Genomic DNA, 24,535 nt, shown 5'->3' with positions numbered 1-24,535 from the left:
TCTGAGAGCTTTGTCCTTTTCAGCCAGGTTGGGCACAAACTTGCCTAGTTGGTACACCATACCCAGAAAGCTCCTGAGCTCGTTGATGTTGTGTGGCGGATCCATCTCACGTACAGCACGTGTCTTTTCTGGGTCTGGGCTCATCCCCTAGGCCGAGATGATGTATCCGAGAAACTTCACCTTGGTTTTGCTGAACTCACACTTGGCTGTGTTCAGCGTGATGCCTGCCGCCTGGCCCCTCTGCAGGACCGCATGCACACGTGTGTTATGCTCTCCTTTTGTGGAACCCCATATAAGGACATCGTCCATGTGGCAGACGACCCCTTCCAAGCCTGTAATGGGCACAGTCTTTTGATAATAGGATCTGCCAAAACCCCATGTTGGCGTCCAGTTTAGTGAATATCATTGCTCCAGACAGCATGCCAAGCATATGGTCCACAGACGGGAAGATAAACTTTTCCCTGCACACCGCTTCGTTGAGGGGAGAGAGGTCAACACAGATCCGGATTTCATCCTTAGATTCCTTTGGTGCGACCACCATGCCAGAGCACCACTCTGTCGGCTGCTCAATGCGGCTGATGACTCCTAGCTGTTCCATGCGCTGGAGTTCCTGCTTTACTTTCCCCATCAAGGGTAGTGGGACTCGACAAGGCACTTTCAAAGATACAGACTTGGCATCTGGTCTGAGCTTAATCGAGTACTGCTGCTGTACTAAACCCAACCCACTGCACAGTTTTGGGTATTGTTGTTTTACAGAGTCCAAGTCGATACTATCTTCTCTGGCTACCAGTCTGAGGTTAACTGAGGCGGGTCTACTCAGCAGAGCTGTGTTCAATGGCTTCACTACATAAATGTCCTCTGTGGTGCGTTTATCACCACTTTTCAGTATTTCTCTGGCTACACCCACTAAAGAGAGAGGTACACGGCCTGGCCCAAAAAGTGCTTTGTTACCTGGGGTGAGGTTGTATGCGGTGTCACTGCATATCTGTCTGTACACCTGCTCCGGTATAACAGTAACGTCGGCTCCTGTATCAATCTTGAACCTCACATTAGTATGCCTTACTTGTAAGTCTACAGTCCATGCATCTTCTCCTGCATCAATGGTTCCCAGAAATATGTCGCCATCTTCCGTGACAGCACTCACACTTTTAGTAGACTTGCACACTTTGCCATAATGCCCTCTCTTACCACAGTTGTGGCAATCTGCATTCTTTGCTGGGCACTGGAACTTAGCATGCCGATTTCCACATTTGGGGCATGACTTATGCTCAGCTCCTGATTGTGCTTCGTGCTTGTCTTTGTACTGTTTAGCTGGCTGTCTTTCATTTTTCCATGGTTGCTGCTTCGCTTTCCTTGTGTGGACAGCATCCACTCTAGTTTTAATAGCATGTGTAGCATCCCTTCTCAGGTCTGTTTGTTGCCGTTTAATGTCCTCTGCTTGTCTAACCATATTAATGGCTTTTGCCAGATCCAACCTGCTCTCCATCTGCATTTTCTGTGAAAGCACATTGTCTCTGATGCCTACTACGATCCTGTCCCTCAACAGTTAATCGCGCAGTGCCCCGTACTCACAATCTTCAGCCAGTGCATTTAAAGCAGTTATAAACGAGTCTGCAGGCACATGGTTAAATTTAGCCCTTTGGTAAATCACATTTTTCTTCGGCACGAAAAACGAAAAAGTTTGTGAAGCCTTCACTAACAGAGCTGTACACCTCTTTCTGATCGGCGGTTAAAGTCAGCCCTTTTAATACGTAAACTGCCTCGTCACCCATGCAATATATTAGCGTGTTTACCTGGTTAGCATCAGTTGACTTATCCAGGTCGCTAGCCACCCTGAAGCGCTCGAACCGTCTTATCCATTTTTCCCAGTCTTGTGGCTTTGAAAAGTCGAGGGTTCCGGCGGGTTTATTGAGAACGTTGCACATGTTTTAGCAGGAGGCTGTGGATGATCGTCCTGTTCATGCCCGGCCACTTGCTATCCTCGTTATTCACTGCGCCATCACCATTCCCATATCGCTTTGTTCAGGTGTCTGAAATCTAGGATGGGTCTGAGACCGCCATCCTTCTTTGGAACGAGGAAAGTAAAATATAATAAAATAAACTCACGTTTATTACATCTCCCGCATGAGCTGGGGGGAGAATTGACATTATGGTGGCTTTGTTTATGTGTAGGGGTGCACACTTCTTAGTGGGCACGCGCACTACGTTCATTACACTCTCCGCTGGAGAACTTGATACTGTGGGAACAGTACTTATGTGTAGGGGTGCATACTTTACAGAGACATTCACTTTTTTTCTTGTTTGTTTTTTTGTCACAATAAAAACGGTGTATGTTTGCAGGTGTTCATGTTTTATAACAGACCCATTTACTGCAATGTTGGTATTTCCAGTCATTTGAAAAGAGGGGACTGGGGAATGTGTGAGAGGCTTTTAATCTGGGGCCGGGCCACTTCGTGCTAGGGATCTGGCTGCCCAGCTGTTTTCATGCTTGTGTTGCTACTGGGACAGTGGAACAGCGTATGTTTGCAGGGGAGCATACATTACAGTGGGCTCATAACCTGCAGGAAGCTGGCCACAAGCGCAGTGAAGAGAACAGCATGACTGCGATTGAATGCAGTTTCAGCGTGGCTGTATCCCAGGCAAGAAAACACATTCATTGTGTCCGTCCGAGTCATGTAGACAGTTCATAAATGATGTGCAAATCAGACGTTAAAACATGCTGTACCCATTTCACCTGTCAGAGCCGGGATTCGAACACGGGTCTCTGGCTTGCAAGTCTTGGAGCCACTGAGCCACAGGGGCGGGAATGATGTAAGACAGTTAGCGCAAGCACATAGAAGAGAGTCATGTTCTCATCCGAGAACAGCCGTCGTGAGAGATGCAGTTTCAGCGTGTCTGGTTTCCAGGCCGAAACTCACTCATAGTGTCCGTCTGGGTCATGCAGAGCGCTCGAGAGGGCTCTGCATGATGCACGACATAGAGCGAGGCACGGCGGGGCCTGGCCCGGCGTGCATTCGCTCGTGTCTATCTGCTCTGGAATCCTTTGTGAGCGTCGCTTCTTTTAGCGCGGCTTGATCAAAGGGAGAGAGGAAGTGGGAAGAGCGGGGTCGTCGTAGGCGAAAACAGCCAGTCGAGCCTGCAGGGTGGGGAGATCCATGTCGTCACACTCAGGGCAGCCGCCCATAGCGAGTGCAGCTTCCGCGTGGTCCCAGCCCAGACAGGAAGCGCAGGGGATGTGACGGAGAGAGGGCCTCTGCACAAGGCGCATTTAGAACAAGGAATTTGCAACAAAGCCTCGGAAATTGCTCTTTCAGAAAAAGTGTCACGCAGCAGCGAACACACTAATGCCTTAAAAGGATATAACGCGCCGGATAGGACAGCAGAACAGCGGGCTGAAGACGGCGTCCAGTTGAAAAACCAGGAGCCAACATCCTCAGAGCTGCAAGGCAGGTGGCTTGTTCCGCTGAAAGTTTTTCGACGGCGGCGAAGGCTTCTTATCCAGAGATCAGCGAAGTTGGAAGTTCGCTGAAGGAGACAATATCTGGATTCCTTTGGCTGAATGGGCCACTATAAGGGCTTAGGCCACGCCCATTCTGGCGGGCTCTGACGTGCCAAGGCGCGAAGCAGCCTGATTGGTTCCGCGTGTGAGCCGCCTCGCCATAGGTTCGTGCAGTTGTCGCAGCACAGCCAATGACCATGCTAGCCGCTAATCTGTGTCTGCTGTGCAGCTGCACTGCGTTTTAAAAAATTTTGCTTCAATATTCTCGAGAAAAGGAGTTTTCCCATAGCGTAAGCTAGCCTTACGCAATACGAGAGACCTCTCGAAAGGGAACTGCACCTTGCTAACTGTACAGACTGAGGGCTATGGGAGATGACAGAAGCGTGAAGGCAGAGACACGCCAGATCGAGACGTTTCAAAATAAAAGCATGAGCTAGAAGGCATTCAAAATAAAAGCCAAAATGTGAGAACGGTTTCAAAATAAACGACTTTTAAAGCCTTTCAAAATAAAAGCCTGATAAAGACGCTATCAAATTAAAAGTATGAACTAGACAAAGTCTGGTACATCTGGCCCATTTCCATCACATAGGACATAAAAAAACATGCTTTTGTAAATCACAATGACAATAAAAAGTCATCATTATGACACATTAAGTCATATTTATAAGATGAAGTCGAAGTTATAACTTTTTATCTAATAATTGTGACAGTCAAAATTAAGTCTTAGAATGTCTTTCACCTTTTTATGTCAAGAATCTGACTTTTCAATGTCATATTTATGACTTAGCATTACAAAATTACGATTTTTTTAACTTACAACTTCAACTTTTTGTCTTATAATTATGACTTGGTGTGTCAATTTAACTTTAAGTGCAGTATAAAAAAAACAATATTACATATTTTTTATAATATTGTATAGAATAGAAAACATTTAAAATATAATAAATATCTAATATAACTATATTAATATATAACATAACATGGAATACAAATATGTTCATATAAATATTATCAAACTATACAAAAGTAACAAATGCTCATCACTGGTCCATTTTATCTACATTTCTATTTATAAACAAACATGCATATTCAGTAGGGCTCATGAGAGTGCTTCAAAATAATTCTAATAAAGTGGTTATATTTTAATGCAGTTTAATTTCATATATAGTTGTAGGGTTGTTCTACAACAAAGTATATAAAAATAGCAATTAAACGATTCTGGATTTTTTTTTTTTATTCAAGGCAAGGCAAGTTTATTTATTGTACAAGGCACTAGTTTCAGTTAGTAAACACCATCAAAAACAGTTAAAGATACAAAATACATATTCATACAAAGACATGAGATATTTTGCTAAATCACAAAGCACCAGTTAAGACCTTTTAACAGAAAGTGCCATTGTTTGAGAATGTGTTCTATCAGTGTAAGGCTGAGGAATTACTGTTTGCCATTGCCATTGATGGGCATTTTCTTGAAGTCTTCATTCTCGAGCAGGGCTTTGACTTTGGGACGGGCAGAAGTTTTATCCACGAAGCTCTTGAGCGCCGGGAAGGAGTCCAGACAGGTGGAGGAAAGGACTTTCAGATTCAGCAGAAGGTCGAACAGGTTGTAGTCCGCAAATGAGATCTGTGAGGAAGAGACATGAAACATGGGTGGTGGTCAGAATGTAACAAGTACTAAAATAAGTTAATATTTCTACTGGAAGCCTCACCTGATCACCGACTAGGAAGCCAGATTTGTTTTTGGCCAGAATGGTTTCAAATGGTTTGAGATGGTTGGCCAGATCTTTGATGAACGCTTCTTTACCGGTCTCCTACAAAAAATAATATACATATCTAGGGTCATATTGTTGACAAAACATTGATATTTATCATGCATTTGCTCTAAAAATGATGATTATGTTTTTATTTCCAGTGTCTGAACATCTGTGAGATTTACAGTACTTACATATTCCTGGTAGATCAGCTTAATATATTTTAGGCGCAGATCCTCAACGCTGTCGTTCATCATGTCGATAAGAGAAGCCTCGCAGTCGTTTTTTCCATATGCACCTGAATGTGTAAGAGGATAAATTAAGACAGTTCTGTATACAGTAGTATGCATTATGCAAAATTAAGATTGAATTCAGTAATATGCATGTTTAAATCAGCGAGAGGCGTCCAGTTATGATCTAAGGAATTAATACATAGTGTAAATATCAAGTAAATTAAAATAAATCATGGATGATAATACTTTTAGTTCATTGCATTGCATTTTGGGATAGAGTAGGATGCTCGGTTTGTATATTTCACAAAAGGTTTTCAAAATTTCTCATTCTAACATTTTTAAAGTAAACTTAAGTAAGCTTGATTTGATTCTGATGCATTAAAGTGGTGAAATTTCTGTCATTATTTACTCGCTCTCATGTTGTTCTAAACCTGAATGAAGTTCTTTTTTCTGTTGAATATAAAGGAAGATATTTTTAATGTTGGTAATCAAGCAGTTGCTGGTCCCAATTGACTTCCATAGTATAGACATTAAAACTGAAGTCAATGGGGACCATTAACTGTTTGTTTACCAACATTCTTCAAAATATCTTCTTTGTGTTCAACAGAAGAAAGAAATGAATACAGGTTTAGATATAGAAAATAATGACAGAATTTACATTGCTGGGTAAACTACTACATTTTTTTTCTTTTTACCATGTTTGCGACCCAAATGCCTCAGCATAGCATTGGACTGATACAGGACCAGGTCGCCATCCTGGAATTTAGGCAACTGTCCAAAGACCTAAAACAAATCAAGCAAGAAATTATCAATATGCAGACCAGGGAACTCAGCTCAAGCTACATGTAAATAATCCATGCATGGTTTATGCATTTATACAATTCAAATAGCAATCCTACATAAAAACAAAACTGAAAATCAAGACACTCACACAACTGGCTTTTATATCCCCCTTCGTCCACTCGTCAAAGGTCACCAGGTTCTCCTTCAGTTGCTGCCCATAGTCCGCCAGCATCATCTTCAAGGCTCCACATCGGCCTGGAAACGGCACATGACACGGGGTGTTACTATCCTCTTAGTGTGCAGCAATCACATGCCTCAAAGCACATAGGAATATTACACAAAATTATACTACAAACACTACTTTATACTGTGGTTACAGATAACTTCACAATTAATCATTCATGAGGAGCTGTTGTGATTTGCCAACTTATGAGCGGAGCATGCAGACTGAAGTTCACTGTCATTCGTTCCTCATTCCCAATCTAGGGCAAACGCCTTCAGACACTATGTCTGTGTGGACAACTAGAGCTGGCTGGATGCCAAAGATTATGACTGGAGCAGAGAGTGCATTTATGCATCGTCTAGTAAAATAACAAGCTATATTATGTGTAATTTAAAGTTGAAGGCACATTCAATCATCCACTAAAATATAAGGGTTATTTAAGAGTTGCATATGGCTTGTGTTGCATGAAAGTTGCACTTTTGCTCGCAGCTTCATTGCTCATGAAAACTTTTCCAGACTTTTCTGAAGGGTTAGACACGCATCATGTGACAAGGTTAAGAAACAGCTTTCATACAAACCTTTGACCGCGAAGTATGTGAGTGTGTAGGGAGCCACTGTACAAAAACAACAACAAAAAAGATAGTAAATAGTTCAGAGGAAATTGCATATTGTTTTTTTTTGTCTCAATGCGTGAGCATTTGAGCATTACGTAACATTTGCGCACATATTTTGTACACTGAAAAAGTTCCTATTCAAATAAGAATAGCATAGACCCATTGCTGTAATAAAAACCTATGCAACGCAGTTTGGATATGCGTGCATTGATTGCCTCGTTAAAAAAAATGATTGACGGCGTCGTCACCGTAAGCAGAGTGTCTGAAGATATTCATTGAGCTTAAGCTGATATTACATAACGAGCAGAATATCTTCAGACTTACGGTGACGACGCCGTCAATCATTTGTTTTAGCAGCGCAATGCAATTATTAGCAAGTGAAGTAATCCGACACTAATGCATGGTCTCACAGTCCGCACTTTACACTGAAGGCAAAATTGCAGGAGACAGTCATGAAGTACTTACTCGTGTAGTAGATCGAGTGTGGGGTGAAGACTGTGCGCGCGCTGTTCCTGAAGTGAACTGAAGTGCGCGCGACTCGGCGCGAGGCTCCTTTTATAAACCCTCAGTTTTTGATGAGTCACGCTCGCGTCCTGTTTGCACGCAAAGTGTGTTTTAGGTGTATTCATCATCATGACAACACACTAATAAAAGCGTATGATTGATTGATTTCCTGTGGGTCAGCCAAGTTGTAGTACAAGTATTTTTTTTACAATTTATATGCATACGTTTGATGTTTAAAGAAGAATTAGGCTACAGTAAGAATTACAGCAGACGTTCTCGCTCTGGCTAAGCTCGAGCACCTGAACTTTATTAAATATAACTTCTTTAGAAGAATCTTGCTTGAAGAAAAGGGTAGGAAGTGAGGGATTAGCTTGCAGAGTTAGCTTGCATGTCAACTCAAAATATGTTTTTATCATATTTTAATTGTATATATTTTAACATCTTGTATTCTTATATTCTATTCTGTATTCTTTACCATCTTATATTTTAACATCTTTACTATCATAATGTCTGTGATTCTATCACACCGAATGTCTTGAGTCAGGCCAATCAACTAATACCTCCAAACATTACATGAATTTAGTAAGAAAAATCCCCCACAACACTGTAGCATTTCATTTACTTGCATTTTCCTTTGCGATTGAATCTAGTTTAATATGGTTTGGTTGCATGTCTTTTTCATAGTTTCTTATGCCAAAACAAAGAAAAGAAATGAGAAAAGAAAATCCAACTCAGTTCAGGTCAGATGAGGTCATTTACACCCAGTTTGTATGCAAAGCATTTTTCATTGCATTGGTCTGGTCTCCATCATCCATTTTAGACAGCTGGCCAAAGAGCTGCAGGAAAAGAGAGATAGACAGAGAGAGATGCAGTTTTATTGCTTGCATTGAGGAAAGACTATCAGCGCTTCTGTTCATGATTTATCTCAGAGGAGCTTGTTACTCGTCACACCTGGGATTACTTTCTGTAACTAACCAGATGCAAACAAACCAGGGTTTGACATTACAGAGTCTGAAGCAGTTTAGTCTGATGGGTCAAAATATATTTTGCAAGCAGGAAATGTCAAATGCAATGTCCTATAGGCTATGTTTAAAGTCATCATGAACTATTAAAAATTAAATATTGGAATGCAGTATATAAATGATTCATTCGTGCACATCATTATTGTTTTAATAATCTTGAATCAGAATAAGTTCCTCTCGCAGCATCTCTTCTCTTCTCTGATGATGTGGGCGGAGCAACCTGTCACTCACACGAGATCCACCAATAGCAAACCACAACCATCCAATCAATTCCACACAGACAAAATCAAGCCCCGCCCACATTTTTTCTTGTTCCAGAAGCGTTTCACTCAGATATACATCATAGGGAGGTAAAGATGAGCGCAACTTCAGTTTCATGACGACTTAATGCATCCCAAGCCAAACTTAATGTAGACTACATGTCTCAGTTAAATCTGACAGAAATGGGCTTGTCCTCATCTGTACTCCTCCTGTCTTCAGTCAGTCGTTGGGATTGTATTTGCAGTTGTATCATACTGGTTTTTCCTGTTCAGTCCTCATTGTGGAGGTGAATACAGTCAGGTAAAAGTGCAGAATCACCATTATACACCAAAGCTACAGTATAAATGCATAAAACACACAATCTAAATGTGTTCACAATAATGTTCGGTATTCAAATACTGTCACATGTCAGTGTAACATTAACTGGATGTAGGCCATTATTTCAGAGGAGCGACAGCAGCTGATAGTGTGCAGATTAAAATACAGCATTAAATGTCACATTATTTGAACAAAATGCATTAAGGAAAGTGTGTGCAATGGCATAAGTGTGAGTTGTGAGTTGCATGCACTTAAAATCTGAACCTTAAACCTTTTAAATTCACCTGATCATAATTGTGTGTTTTAATAATGGTTTTAATAGGGGCAAGGTCTTCATGCAGTTTGATATTTTGCTTTTAATGACAAGGTAAGTAGTATTCATATATTATTTCCCCTGGCAATGAAAGCAGTGGTTATGCAACAACACTTATTGTGGAGAATTAACTGTTATTTTAGTATTTGGTCTATCAGGGTTTTATCCATGTCAGTCCAAGCAGCTGTAAACGTAAAGTAGATGAAATCAAAACTTACAATTTTTATTTTTTATGGAATTGTGCGGTATTCATTATAAATGATTTATCGGTGCACATCATTATTGTTGTAATAATCTTGAATCAGAATAAGTTCCTCTCGCAGCATCGCTTCTCTTCTCTGATGATGTGGGCGGGGCAACCTGTCACTCACATGAGATCCACCAATAGCAAACCACAACCATCCAATCAATTCCACACAGACAAAATCAAGCCCCGCCCACATTTGTTCTTGTTCCAGAAGCGTTTCACTCGGATACGACACAATAGTGAAGAAAAGATGAGCACAACTTCTGTTTCATGTCAACTTTAAGAATTAAGAATCCATTAAAAAATGCATATCTGTTAATAATAGTGGACGTAATCCTCCTATGATTATGCATGATAAAAATGTCCTCTTCCAAATTAAATTCTAAACAATCCTAAGGCTTTTATATGTTTTCTCATGTCTTGCATTGTATTTAGATCAATATTATCCGTAATAAAGCATACTGCATTTAAGCTAAGGTTTTCCCATAATGTTTCTCCATCTCCTGTGGCTCCTCTCACCCGGGTGACGGCTCTGAGCACAAGACATTACTATTATTAGATAAACCAGCATAAACAAACTAGAAGTATGGTCAAACGTTTAGGAGCCAAATACATTTTAGGGATATATCCTGCAAGCCTGTCAAACATGTGCTTGCAATACCCGTTTATGTTTGCATTTATGGTTTTTAAATGAATTATTATACGAGATAAAGCCTCTTAGCTAATAATTAAGTTCAAGACCACATATGCAAACATAAACAGGCATTTCAAGCAATTATAATTTCACATGACTGTGCGGTTACTGTGATTTCTGACTCTCATCCGGCCTCGGCCACCAATAGAGAACATGGAAAAACTCCCAAAACATAAAATAATCTGAGAAAAGAAAAACACATTTAGATTTTTTTATTTTTTATTCAACCTTTATTTAACCAGGTTTGTCTCATTGAGATATAAAATCTCTTTTTCAAGAGAGACCTGGCCAAGATAGCAGTACAAATTAGGTCACGAAATCACAGAACAAACACAAAAGAGGCAAAGACAACTCAAGTACATTTCAATTTAAATAAAAGTGCCATTAATTAAAACATTTGCACGTGTGGATCGACTCATGTTCTATAGTTTTAACATAACCTTTAAAATCATTTAAGGAAATTAGACACTGTAGTTTAAGTGTTTTCTGTAAATCATTCCAAGTAGAAGGTGCAACAAACATGAAAGCCTTTTTGAACAACTCTGTCCGGGCTTGAGGTACATTCAATAAAATAGTTTTCTGGGACCGTAAACCATAGGCACTCTGTGTAAAAGTAAGAAATTCAGATATGTAACATGGAAGCCTGCCTATAATGCCCTTATATATAAAGATATAAAGGTGAGTAAGCCGGCGATTTGACAGAGAAGGCAAATTCACTGTGGAGTAAAGTGTACAGTGATGAGTGAGGGGTCTGCGATTTGAAATAAATCTTAAAGCTCCATGAAACACAGCATCTAACATCTGAAGATACTTTGTTGGGGCATTCATATACAACAGATCACCATAATCAATAATAGAGAGAAATGTGGCATCGACTAGACTTTTTCTAGTAGAAAAAGTAAAACAAGATTTGTTCCTAAAGAAAAAACCTAGCTTCAATTTCAACTTTTTTACTAGATTCGGTTTATGAAGCTTAAAAAGATAAAAGATAAAAATATAGCTGCAATCATGAGTTACAGGGACACCCAAAACACGTATTGCATTAAATCCAAAGAAATTAAGACTTTTTGGACAATTTTATAGCTATTCTGATTATGAACAGTTTTAACTTTAATGTGATCTGAGCACGACTTGGCATTGTTCCCAAACTCTTACATGGTCGCAAAGTCATACTCGTTTTATTACAACATCCCAAAGTGTTGCAAAGATACAGTCTCACTTCCTGTTTGGTGTCTTGAATGCTTTGGAGCAGAGACTTCAGTTTGGTCTCTTTTTAAAGAAGAAACTGGTCAGATTATTGCTGAAGTGAAAAAAAAAAAGTTTAAAATGTAAACTTGACATTTATTGTGTTAATGTTTCATAACATCTATTGTTATGAAAAATGCACAAAAATACCATTTACACTTTTTATATGAAATACACGGTTCCCTTATCGAGTCGGTCTCTCGACATTACGTATGGGGAAATCCATTTTCCTCGAATCATGAAGTCTGATAGAATAACTCTTTTGCTTGCAAATAGCCAATGGCGGTCCCGCCATCACCTGATTGGCTGACACTGCTCAATATAGGTGACGGCGGGCGCCAGAAACCTCAGAATCTTTTTTCTTCACTCGAGTCTGTTTTCACCGTTGATGTACGCATTCAGAGCGGAGTATATTAAGGAGTTTTAATTCCCCTCTCGCGTTCCGGTGGATTATATTATGTCTCTTTGTCGCCCGTGTGGTGGACCCATTGAATCCCGGACGCACACAACTTGTGTGCTGTGCCTGAGTCGGGACCACGCAGAGGCGGCACTCGAGGGATCGGGATGTCCCGCCTGTGAGGAGCTTCCCATCAGATCCTTCGTGCAAGGCTGGCCGTTGCACGTAGCGACGACCTAGTGTCTCCTGCCTCTCCCCAGTCTGCCGCCGTCGAGCCGCGGACCGGGAGACGGCAGAGATCTCCATTCGCGGGTTCTGTTGAGGCGCTGACGTCGGCCCAAGGTCCACGCCATCCTCACGTGGCAGAGCCCGTGAGTTACTCTTGAGGCCATTTACCGCCCTCTTGAGGAAGCACGGGAATTATCTCGTTCGGTTACGACGATGAAGACGCCAATAGTCCGAGTCTCCGTCTGAAGGCGCCCTCGCCTCTTTGGATGCGGAGCTTATGGCCATTCTCACTGAGGCGGTGGCAGATATGGTGCTGGAGTGGACAGCGCCCAAGGAGCTGCCGTCGGCAAGGTGGCCTCGGCGCGGGCCGTAAAGCTGAAGCGAGAGGCAGTTCAGGAAGTCGCTAAAAAAAAAAAAAAAAAAAAAAAACGCGCTCCTGATGTGCGTGTCAGGGAGGAAAGAGCGCGGGACGTGTTCGTCGGACCGGTGCGAAGAGGGCGTGTTCCCGCCCAGAGTTCGACGAGAATGTGTTGTTTCTGAAACCGCTGTGTTCTGTTTCAATAACAAGGTACATTACATGTCTCAGCAAAAGAGCTTCTCTCCCCAACATTACCCGCCTCATAGACGGGAGACGCATCGCAGAGCGGAAGCTCGGGGAAACCCGAGGAGATGGCAATCTATGTCCCCGTGCATGAAGCCGCGGACGAGCTGTACCATTTCATATAGCAGTCAATGCTTTCCCGGTGGCTGGCGCCCAGCCCCCGCCGCAGCATTCATTGCCCTGTATGGCGATTCTGATTACTACACAGTGTGTATTCACAGTTGTTGCGCGATGCAACTGACGCTGTGTTACGTACACACCACACTGTTATGTGTAAGGATTTATGCCATTATATATTGCCCTGTGTCCTTCAGTGCAATGGCTATTCTGTTTACTGCAAGTACGTGTTCACAGTTGTTGCGCGATGCAACTGACGCTGTGTTACGTACACACCACACTGTTATGTGTAAGGATTTATGCCATTATATATTGCCCTGTGTCCTTCAGTGCAATGGCTATTCTGACTACTGCAAGTACGTGTTCACAGTTGGTGATGTACACACAACGCACTGATATGTGTAACTATTACGCCGCTATATATTGCCCTGTATCCTTCAGTGCAACTGGCTACTCTTGTACTGTGTAGTTACAGTTGTTGCGCGATGCCACAGACGCTGTCTTATGTACATTGATATGTGTCTATGATTTATGCCGTTATATGTTGCCCTGTATCCTCAGTGCAGCCGGCTATTCCGATTAACTACGTATTCACAGTCGATGTCGCTATGCCTCTGACGCTGTGTTTTTTGTACACAAAAATGTAACTATGCTTGTGCATAGTCTCAGTCGTCGCTACGGCGACTTGCATTGCATCTATGTAGATATTGAAGCGTTATGCTGCCCTTCAATGTAATGGACCATTGTGTACGCATATTCATGCAGTTTCGGTCGCTTCAGCAACTTGAGCTGCATTATACACACAGATGTTTAAAATGTGCACACTGATGTGTTATGCTGTTATGTTGCCCTCTATCATTCAGTGCAACAACCAGCTATCCTATCAAACTGCATATTCAGTTTGTCGCTACAGCGACTACACTGCACTGATGTACGTATAAGGACGCGTGTTGCTATTTTGTTGCTCTGTTTCTTTCAGTGCAAAACTAGCTATCTTAATATACTGGGCATACTCACAGTTTCTGAATGTATGTACGTACACGGATGTGCAATTTACCATGTGTTATGCTGTAATGCTGCCCCGTTTCCGTGCAGCTAGCCATCCTGATCGAACTGTACATCTCAGTTTCTGTCTCTACGCAGTTCTGTCGCTACGGCGACTTATGCTGCGTTATGTACATGCATGGATGCGCTACAGCGACCGATGCTGTTACGTACATGTGCTATGCTGTTATGTTGCCCTGTTTCCTTCAGTACAACTGGCTATTCTGTGCTAACTCGTCTACTCACAGTTGTAGCTACGGCTATGTGTTTGTTGTTTACTGAGGTGCTATGCTATTATGGGGCTATTATCTACTGCGTATATTCATCAGAGCCCAGGTGGTTGCAATTCCAGCATTTTGCCCGGATGAGGTCAGTGTTTCAGAGTCTCAGAAGTACGCTTGTGCCCCATGCGTGCCCTGCGTGCTTATGTGAACAGAACTAGCCAGTTTCGAACTTCAGAGCAGCTCTTCGTCTGCTACGCGGGTGCTAAGAGGCGGCGCGCTGTCGAAACGGAGGCTATCTCACTGGATAGTGGAGGCTGTGCACTGGCTGGCTTATGCTTCACGGGAAGCCGTTTCCCTATAGGGGTGCACGCCCACTCCACTAGGAGTTTGGCGTCATCATGGGCGTGGGCGAAAGGCATGTCTATTCAAGACATTTGTTTCGCGGCAGGTTGGTCGTCTCGTAATACCTTCGCGAGATTCTATAACTTGAATATCCCTTCATTCGCACCACATGTCTGTCAGTGCAGGGAGAGAAAGCTGAGCTGTCGTTGGACTAGGCTAGACTGCCCCGATGGCGCGCGCTCTAGCCACGGTTCTACTAGTCGTCAGACAGTGCGAGTTATTATTAGCATAGCTATCATGTCCACTATATTGTGCCCTTTGTTATGTCCGCATTCATAGCCGGCAGTATTTTCCTAAGCACCAATCACTTGCTGCAATCTCCCTCCATTCAGTTCAGCGTGCTTAGCTTGATGGGAGGGGCCTTCGTTGGTGCAGATGCCGAGTTGGCTCGGTGCCAATAGATGTTTCAACCAGGTCCGGTGTCTGTTCCTGAGAGCTGGGCGGGGTTTCTCCCACACGGCGGGGTTTTTATTGTTCCCCATACGTAATGTCGAGAGACCGACTCGATAAGGGAACGTCTCTGGTTACTCACGTAACCGTAGTTCCCTGAGAGGAGGGAACGAGACATTACGTAACCTGCCGTGTGGGAGGGACTTTCAGTCTCCTTACTCTCGTTCAGCTAAGATTCTGAGGTTTTTGGCGCCCGCCGTCACCTATATTGAGCAGTGTCAGCCAATCAGGTGATGGCGGGACCGCCATTGGCTATTTGCAAGCAAAAGAGTTATTCTATCAGACTTCATGATTCGAGGAAAATGGATTTCCCCATACGTAATGTCTCGTTCCCTCCTCTCAGGGAACTACGGTTACGTGAGTAACCAGAGACGTTTACTCTAAAACTGTGAGAAAACTAAAGCCATAAATCTAAACAAGTTGTGTTCCAAATTGAGGTTGATTTCTAAAAGAAATGAGTGTGTTCGGCTGCAGTACCAAACGCGTCCACTAGAGGAAATTCGTCTCCCATTCATTTCCAATGCGCTAATGTTTGACCGCGAACAATACAAGTGTGACTATGTTTTTCAGGAGCATTTAACCTTTTCAAATCATGTCCATTATCATATATATATATATATATATATATATATATATATATATATATATATATATATTCCTGGTCGTTAGTTATGGAGAAATAGCACGTCAGCCATGCAAAAGCTGCAACGCCTTTAATGATCTTCAACCCTTTCCTTTCTTCACTGTGACTTGCATGTTTCAACAGCGAAAGGAAGGACCAATGCAAACAATTATATCTGTTTGTAAATCGTCACAGTGTTAACTTAGCAGTGATTATCCAAGAACTGGTTCTTCCAGTCACTAGACGTGCAGAATCACCCTAACACACCATAATGCCATAGCAAACATATACAACTGTCCCGTAAGTGTGTTTGCATTCGCCAGCTTGTCCTGAAATGACTGGATCAACATTGAAGTTATTCCTGTACATACAAGTTACCATGAAATCTACAGTAGTCTTGATTGATGACTTAAGTCATTGATATTCTCAAGTTACAGTAAGATTCAACAACATGACAAGTCATGACATGACAACACTGACAAAAGGACAGACTTTTAACCTGCATAGAAGTTTTCTCTCTTTTTAAGGGCACACTAGACAATCCTTGCTGTCTAAAGGCAAATACTTATATTTAAGGGATAGTTCACCCAAAAATTAAAATTCTGTCATGATTTACTCACCCTCATGTTTTTCCAAACCTGTATTCATTTCTTTCTTGTGCTGAAGATATTTTGAAGAAGTCAGTTACCAAATGGTTTCTGAAAACAATCCAGAATAGAATTAGCATGAAATCCATCGTGAGTTATTCTTCTGATTGACCTATGTTCATGCATCAAAGGGTTAATAGAGTTTATCAGATTGTCATAAACAAAAAGTTCTACGTGTATTCTATTTGAAAAAGTTGCATCGAGGGTGCAATGAACATCTCAACATCTCTAATTTTATTCATGCTCTCGTCTTGTTGAGTAAAGACTGTCTTGTCATGTATAGAGAAGTTCATTTCGGCTCACACATGCATTCAGGCCACAAAAAATATGTTAATCCATGCAAGGTTTCTTTCTTTCTTACTGTCACAGCACGCATGCTTAGGTCAGATGACCAAACACACTCAATACCCAGACTATCATGTGTCACGTTATTTATTAAGTGCTTAATGTGATATTTACGTGAATGAATTTTTTTAGCCGTTGAATAGCATTAACTCAAATGGATATCAGAAGACGTAAACTAATCTTAAACTGTAGTGCTGAACTCTGTATTTCTTCCAAAGCCACACAAATCAAACAACATTTCCTAGGTTGAGCTGCTCAAAGTTCACTGGTCACAATAAAACGACAACGAAAAGCTTTCTGTGCAAGCATGAAGATAATACAGTAAAGAGTACAGAAAACACAATGCTGCACTGTTTATAATGGAGGCTGGGGCTAGTTGTCACAGTGTTATTCCAGTAACATTTCTCCTTCGCAGCTGATGTGAGTTCATTTAAAAATGTTCAACAATTTGTACCTAAATATTTCATGAGCATCACGGAAAGGGAACCAATGTTAAACAAGGGCTGTAACATTAGTCTGGGTATTGAATGGTGTTTTGTAATCTGAACTCAGTGCTTTATGCAATATCTTTGTGATGCCACAAAAGAAAAAAGGAAGGAGGAACTTGTATTTATTAGAACGGTTGGGTGTATCCTGAAATATAATGAAGACAAAACCAGAGGTGGGCAGTAACAAATCACATTTCCTTGAGAATTGTACTTGTACACTTTTTGAGTATCTGTACTTTACTTGAGTATTGTTTTTTCTGGAAACTATTTACTTTAACTTCACTACATTTAAAAGACAAATATCCTAATTTTTACTGCACTACATTTCTGTCAAGGTCCTTGAGTAGAAAGTAGTATAACGTCAGTTAGTGGAAGATTTTGGATGGAAATGAGAGTCGGTCTGACGTCAGAACGTCCGATTTTCATTTTCTTTTTCAAAACAATGGATTGACATTTACTGTTTACTTTTGACACTTAAGTACTTTTTAAAATGAGTACGTCTGTACTTTTACTTAAGTAAGGAAGTTGTGTGCTTTGTCCACCTCCACCACAACACAAACAACTGAACTTATCAAATAAATTACCTGATGTCCTGTAGGGTGGATAACACTTTAATCAGCCTCTTTAGGACTTGCTGGTGTCATGTGGTAAAGTGTCATTATGTTACAGGATTTATTTAGATGAGAAAAAGATATCTTGTCAGAAGTGGGATTCGAACCCACGCCTCCAGGGGAGACTACGACCTGAACGTAGCGCCTTAGACCGCTCGGCCATCCTGACACACGGAAAATAACAAGGCAGATTCATAATAAAAGTCCTTGGTTTTATCTTAACATGCTTTAAAAATAAAGCATTGTATAAAGTTGCGCTAAAAAAAGTAATTCAAATAAAATTAATTGATCTGACTTAAATAAAAATAGCATGAATTTGACATTGCTATGAAGCTTATGGCTTGCTAAAACATTTTTGATTTCCGAAATGAAAACAGGGGACATTTCCTAGTTCAGCCCACTGATCTATGTAGAATGACATGACACAAACGGGGAGAATACATGTTTTGGTTTTCACGTCTTTGCTTTTTAATTGTTGTGGGTTCTGTAATATTGTAATAATTTTATTATGATGTTTTAATGCAATTAACCAAAAATCACACTATAAAAATAGTAAATAGGCTAGTAACCACTGCAAATAGCAAAACTATATAAAAAATATTATAACAAAATTGTGACTTTAAAAAACACATTACAAAAATAAAACAATCCATTTGAAAACATATAGCCTAAGTAAAACTGTATTTAACAAATATTTTGAATTTATTTTTGTAATGGTTTCATTTTCACAAACTGCAATACACATTAATTACAGCTTTAAAAAAACGTTATGTTTATGCTTTCATGCTATGTTTCTGATTATGAATAAAGCTCATTCTGATTTATGCTACGTTGGTCGGTTTTGAACATGCTAAAACAAGGACATTTCAGGGACACATCCAGTCAGGGACACAACACCAAATGCCAGGCCTGTCGAGGGAAAATGGAGGCGTCTGATCATACTATTGTTTGGTCTTAGCTATTGGCTTATGGTTTTGCTAGTCTCTCACTCTGCAATTAAGAAGTAGCCTAATGTTGGAATGGAAACATAATAGAAACCAGCTTGGTTTTTAGTTAAAGGCAGGGTAGGCAATTTCGGACAGGCTAATAATAGCAAGCTAGCTTTGAAAGCACAAGATCCCAGTGTCTCCAAAGCCACGCCTCCTTTAAAACACATAGGCTAAATCCAAAATCACCCCCTATACCCTCAAATAGGGCGTTGTTATATTTAAATCACTTATATTATTGCTTGCTATCAGGATGTGAAGAGAGTTTCAACCAGAATAACAAACGGTGTTTATGAAAAAAAATGCCTACCCTACCTTTAAGACCAGCAAACCAAACATCTGATCTATGGAGCTTTTCAGGAAGCATTTGTAATGTGAAAGATTTGTTTTCAAATCTCTCTTTATTCATCAAAACCCCACATGACCGATCTCATGAAAGTGCGTATCTATACAACTAATGTAATTTCTGTGCCGTTTATACAGCAAAATTAGTTTTTGCGTGCATATGATATGCACTTTCACATGCACGTGTGCATATGAAAATGAATTACATGTGCATATGAATTACATGTGTAAAACGCACGCACTCCCCACCCCTAATCCTAACAAAGGTGTTTTTTGTAGCCTAAATGGAACGAGAAATAACATTCGTGGTATAGATACGCACTTTCATGAGACTGTGTTGTCTCCTAGTCCTCCAGCACAACCCATAAATATGCCAAATCTGCCCGAAAAATGTAAAGTAAAAACTGTCAGGATGTTATTTATAGCAAGAGACTTCTAAAACCATTTGGATGTTTTATCACATGAATGAAGCTATACACACTATCGTGTAGAGACAATTAAAATGTCTTTAAAGTTTGCAAACAGAGCACAGATGTAATTACTGGAGTAAATGAGCTTTTTTATGACACACATTGTTTGTGTGCGGTTCATGGTCAGCCCTCCTCTAATATCTGTCATGCCTTTGATAATTGTGATTTTTCATCTATGAGAAAGGTGACACCATGCAAGATGCTAAATATTACTCATTGATCTTAATGTTTTCTGGACAGAAAGGGAATTGTTTGGTCCAGTTGCATGCTATTATTAACATAAAATATATATTTTTAAATAATAGTATCATGCATGTTTCATTTCAGGATTTAATTAAGCCAAAATGATACTTTAAAGCTTGAGAATGATGCGTTGAACATTGATAGCACGGCTCTTTAGTCATTGTATATGACAACTTAGACTTGTATTGTGCATTGCATAATATTTCATGTCACAACTGAACCATGGGACATCATGAATAACTTTCCAGAATGATCTGCTGTAACTCCCGAGGGTCAGAACATGCGTTCAAAAGAAACAGACTTTATACAAACGTCTCAGAGGAAGACTCTATGGAGCCAAAAAACGGGACAAAATTTGATATCAAAATAAATATCAGAAAATCTTGCACCTCACGGCTCGTTTTATGATAAATATCCCGAGATACAGTTTTATAATAAAGCAGTCATAAGAACACATATTAATCCGCATTTCAATTATTTAAAGGATTATGCAAAGCTTTAATAAATGCACATTCTTAAGGCCCGTTCACACCAAGCACGATAACTATAAAGATAACGATAAAGATAACTATATATGCGTCCACACACACCAACGACCGATAATGGTCTTTTAATTCTAAGCACGCGCGCGCCCGCGCTGCGGTTTCAAAGTAGCCAAAATGGATGACCTGCTGCTGCTTTACGTTACAAAAAAATATCAAAAGAAAAACAGGCGCTTTTGGATACACGATATCCTTAAAAGACGAGAGGAGTTGGGAGAATCCGTATTTTATTATAATTGTTGTTTACAACATGTCATTGAATATGTTTTTGCTGTTCTTAATGCCTTAACACGTCTTTGCCAGCAGATGTCCTCAGCCAGCATGCTATGTCCCGAGCGCATCTAAACAGTGAATCTACCAAGTCTAATCGATCTAATCTAACAGTGAATTTAGCTGACGAAGTCAATAATGGAATAAAAACATCGCCTAGTCAACACCTTTATGTAGGCCTGGCCTATACAACGCCTTTTTCCCTGGAACTTCAGCAATGTTGTCAAAACTAGCGCTGGATAGCCTACCTTAGGTAATTTTGTTACACTATGCTAACTGCATAATATCTCATCATTAATACTTCTCACCATTTATTCCCAGGATACGACCGATTGCTTTCCATATGTCCATCTTTTTTAACGTATCCTTGAAAAGAGGGTTTGAGTTGTCAAAAAGTGGAGGATTTTTTTGTACCTCGACGTTTAACTTCTCTGCAATGTCATCTGCCATTTTAAATGCACGAGACCTTTAAATTAGAATGGATTCTGATTGGCTGTCAGCGTTTTATCGATCGACAGCTGGAAAAAAATCGTTCTGAAAGTGATCCCAACGATATCGTTCCTCATATCTTTATCGTTATAGTTGTGGTGTGAACTTTGTTATTCTTTAATATGGAGAACGATTTTTAGAATGATATCTTTATCGTTATCTTTATAGTTATCGTGCTTGGTGTGAACGGGCCTTTACTCTTTTTACTTGTCATGTCTTTGTATCAGAAACGACTCCATTCTGGCATAAAACGCCTCAGAAATGGTTGCGAATGGTGAAAACATTCAGTTTCACCTGTAGACCTGTGTGATGTGCTCAGAATACATGATGAAATACAACACGTTTGCTTTTTTCAATAGATTTTATATAAAACATTAAAAATGTCAAATTTAGAGTCTCAGTGCTAGTGTATTACAGCAATTCTTATTATGTCATAGTTACATTTCTTAGGTTTCGCTCTAAAATCATTTAATTGATAAGTATATGAAAATGCATAGCTTAAATGTCTAAATATACACAAACAAGCAAAAACATCTGCACATATTTTCACACACGTGATATTTTGTTGTAGCCCTGCCAGAGCAAATCTCTGATAGTCCTACATATAAACTGCTGCAGATATTCTGTGTCTATCATCAAATATACCATCTACTGGTTTTTTATGGCTATACTACATACATAATTCAACAGCAGAGCCTTGAATTTAAACAAACAAACAAACAAACAAAACAAAAAAAACCGCAGACTTGCACTTTGTGAAATGAACTGGCTCCATCTATGGACCAACATGAGCTTTACTACAGCAGAACTGCATCGATTCTCAACATTCATGTTTATGCAACTCTGTTTTGTTAGAGTTTGGGTTTTTACATTATACAAATAAGTGAGATATCATGATCTTTACAAGCTCATTTCTGCTCAGACATCACAAAACAGTGAAAAACAAACAAACAAACAAAAAACATCTTAAAGGAATAATGCACACACAGATGAAATTTCTCAAAAAGTGTCAAAATGACTTTTAATGATTCTATGTTCAATTTGCAGCTCAGAAATGATTAATTTTGAGCTGCACACAAGGATATAAGCCTTATGGATTTGATAAATCGTGATTTTTGGGGCAAACAACTGAAGTTACTGTAAAAAGAAATAATATTATTAATAATTTGTCAGATCATGACACTATACAGACATTTACCCTGCAAAGATTTGTGCTAGAAGTCTCTACATCTGAAAGTGTCCCATAATGTATTTTTTAAAGGCTCCTAATGTTGTTTTGGAGTTTCCTTCAACAGGTTTATATGCAAAAACACTTTAATATTCTCATAATCTCCACTGCAGCTTCAGCTCTTTCCTCTCAGTGTCTGAAACGCTTCAATTAGGATTCAGTGTCTCTAAGCCCCGCCTCTCTGAGAGCTGCTCTGCTCTGATTGGTCAGGAAGCAAACGCTCATTATCATATCTGAATCTCAGCTCTTGACACAGTGATACGAACAGTAACGATGGCGTGGGTTTTACCGTATCAATCTCAGGCCCTGTTTACACGAGAACGATTCTGGGTGAAAACGTAAAAATATTTTATCGGATGTGCCTTTCGTTTACACGGCGACGGCGTTTTGGGGGCTTAAAAACGCAAAAAGTGAAACCACCCTCCAGAGTGGAAATCTTAAAAACGATCCACCATCGCGTTCCCATCTAAACGGTAAAAACGCAAATCTGCTCACTGTGGCTCACGTCGCGTACGCGTTTACGTCACAGGCATGCGCCATGTACAGGAAAATTACCCCAATATGTCGGATTATTTCCATACGTCGGACCTTCAAGTTGCCATATCAGCTCTGATAAACGTACAAGAGTCTTTTCAGCAGTTGTACAAAATATTCTCAGATATTGGTGTTGTTGTGTCGCAGTGCTTCACATTGCCACCTAGCCGCCTGGAGTGCATACTACCACGAATTTCACACACTTTTTCGTCATCATATGCACGCGGATTTCCCCCCGATAACGCTCGTCTAAACGCAGAATAAAAAGTGATAACGCAACGCCACTTTTGCGTTTTCTCTTCAGATCGTTTCCGTGTAAACATAGGCTCAGAAAACAGCGTCTTCTCGACATGAACAACACAAACCAAACTCTTCCAGTCTCAGATCAACTAATGTTTGAGGGCGGGGCTAAGAGATTGTTCAGCCAATCAAGACAATAGACTGGCATTATGCAAATTAGTTACAAACCTATGCAGGAAGTGAGAGTGAATTACTGACAACTGGTTTCAGATCAGAATCACTTCTTTCTTTTAGGACAAAATAACTCCATTTATCTGCACTTTGAATTCATCCAAAAAACAGCTGTATTACACACTACATGAAAGGAAATATCGGAAATAGCATAATAGGTTTTGGGGACAATGGACCACTAATATTTCATCTACTTTGTAGCTTCACAGTAACACTTATACAGGTTCCCAATGAATGAATGTATAAAGCAGGCAAAATATCCCTTTCTAAAGTTGCTGGAGAAATACTGTACATTACGCATATTGAAATATTCACACTGACTTCCGTTGTATATAAAACATATGGTTTTCGATACACACATCTTTGTGCAATAAACACCTGAACATGAGTAAACAATAAGAAAAAAATAGAAACAGACAGTGAGTGTCACTCACACTCGCTCACTGAATATTGCATTAAATAGGTAATTGTTAAAATAGGTGGAGCTGTCAATCAAAACATACCAGGCCAATCATCATTAAAGGGTGGAGCTTATGTTCCACTCACAGGATACAAACTAGTTAACAGAAACTTAAAGGAGAAGTGTAGCATTTATGCCTTAATGTTCAGCAAACAATCCTGCCACAAACTCGAAAATGGACATGTTGCAGTGTAAAAATGATCTCTGCATAATAAAGTAGGATTTATTTAAGATAAAAGCTGAGGTCAGCAGGGGTCAGTGCGGATGGACGGGACGTGGGTTGAGTTTGTCACTGAGTTTCTGAATGAGGATTGAAAGCTCTTCTGTGGCCTGAGACTTCTCCTCCAGCAGTTCATATCGCAGGCTGGAAATATCCTGCTTTATCTCCTTCAGCTCACCTACAGATTACACGCAAATATGACAATACAAACACAGTGAATTCACACCAGACCGGTCAGGAAACATTTGGTGAGCTAAACGTGCTTAACCCTCTGGTATTGTTCATTTGGGAGTCACACGCGTGTTGTGTTGTTCGTGGTCAAAACAGACCAGAGACCATAATCATATAATAATGTCATTTTTATTAAATGAATGCGCTATATTTAATTTCAATA

General features: G+C 40.3%; 2 protein-coding genes and 1 non-coding gene across 5 annotated transcripts in view; all 3 read right to left on the bottom strand.

The window, feature by feature from the left end:
* Window positions 1–4,718: 4,718 nt before the first annotated feature.
* Window positions 4,719–18,056, bottom strand: LOC143732857 (glutathione S-transferase P-like). Its single transcript, XM_077224297.1, has 10 exons — window positions 17,857–18,056; window positions 16,413–16,490; window positions 8,339–8,443; window positions 7,569–7,696; window positions 7,068–7,103; window positions 6,415–6,521; window positions 6,179–6,266; window positions 5,445–5,548; window positions 5,209–5,310; window positions 4,719–5,123 (listed from the first exon to the last, which is right to left on the bottom strand). Coding segments are annotated over exons 4-10 (627 nt in total). The 5' UTR covers window positions 7,570–7,696; window positions 8,339–8,443; window positions 16,413–16,490; window positions 17,857–18,056; the 3' UTR covers window positions 4,719–4,934.
* Window positions 17,970–18,052, bottom strand: trnal-cag (transfer RNA leucine (anticodon CAG)). Its single transcript has one exon. It is a non-coding gene; the product is annotated as a tRNA-Leu (tRNA).
* Window positions 18,057–21,570: 3,514 nt separating the features above from the next.
* trpc3 (transient receptor potential cation channel, subfamily C, member 3) overlaps window positions 21,571–24,535 on the bottom strand; it is a 74,389-nt gene continuing 71,424 nt past the window's right edge. For all 3 annotated transcript variants that reach the window (XM_077224269.1, XM_077224277.1, XM_077224284.1), the window contains one exon: window positions 21,571–24,319. In XM_077224269.1, coding sequence (XP_077080384.1) covers window positions 24,177–24,319 — 143 coding nt within the window. In that variant the 3' untranslated portion in view covers window positions 21,571–24,176. The remainder of the gene's footprint in view (window positions 24,320–24,535) is intronic.

Source organism: Siphateles boraxobius, unplaced genomic scaffold, assembly GCF_051911475.1.
Source record: "Siphateles boraxobius isolate OS27281-9 unplaced genomic scaffold, OSU_SipBor_1 123, whole genome shotgun sequence".
In the NCBI taxonomy this organism is placed as follows: Eukaryota; Metazoa; Chordata; class Actinopteri; order Cypriniformes; family Leuciscidae; genus Siphateles; species Siphateles boraxobius.
This window is presented reverse-complemented; position numbering and strand designations above follow the sequence as displayed.

What these genes read in the sequence shown, in the direction of transcription:
- LOC143732857 (XM_077224297.1), bottom strand. An exon ending in GCATTTGGGTCGCAAACATG is followed by an intron (nt 5,549 to 6,178) that starts GTAAAAAGAAAA and finishes TTACACATTCAG; the next exon opens with GTGCATATGGAAAAAACGAC. An exon ending in AGCTGATCTACCAGGAATAT is followed by an intron (nt 5,311 to 5,444) that starts GTAAGTACTGTA and finishes TATTTTTTGTAG; the next exon opens with GAGACCGGTAAAGAAGCGTT.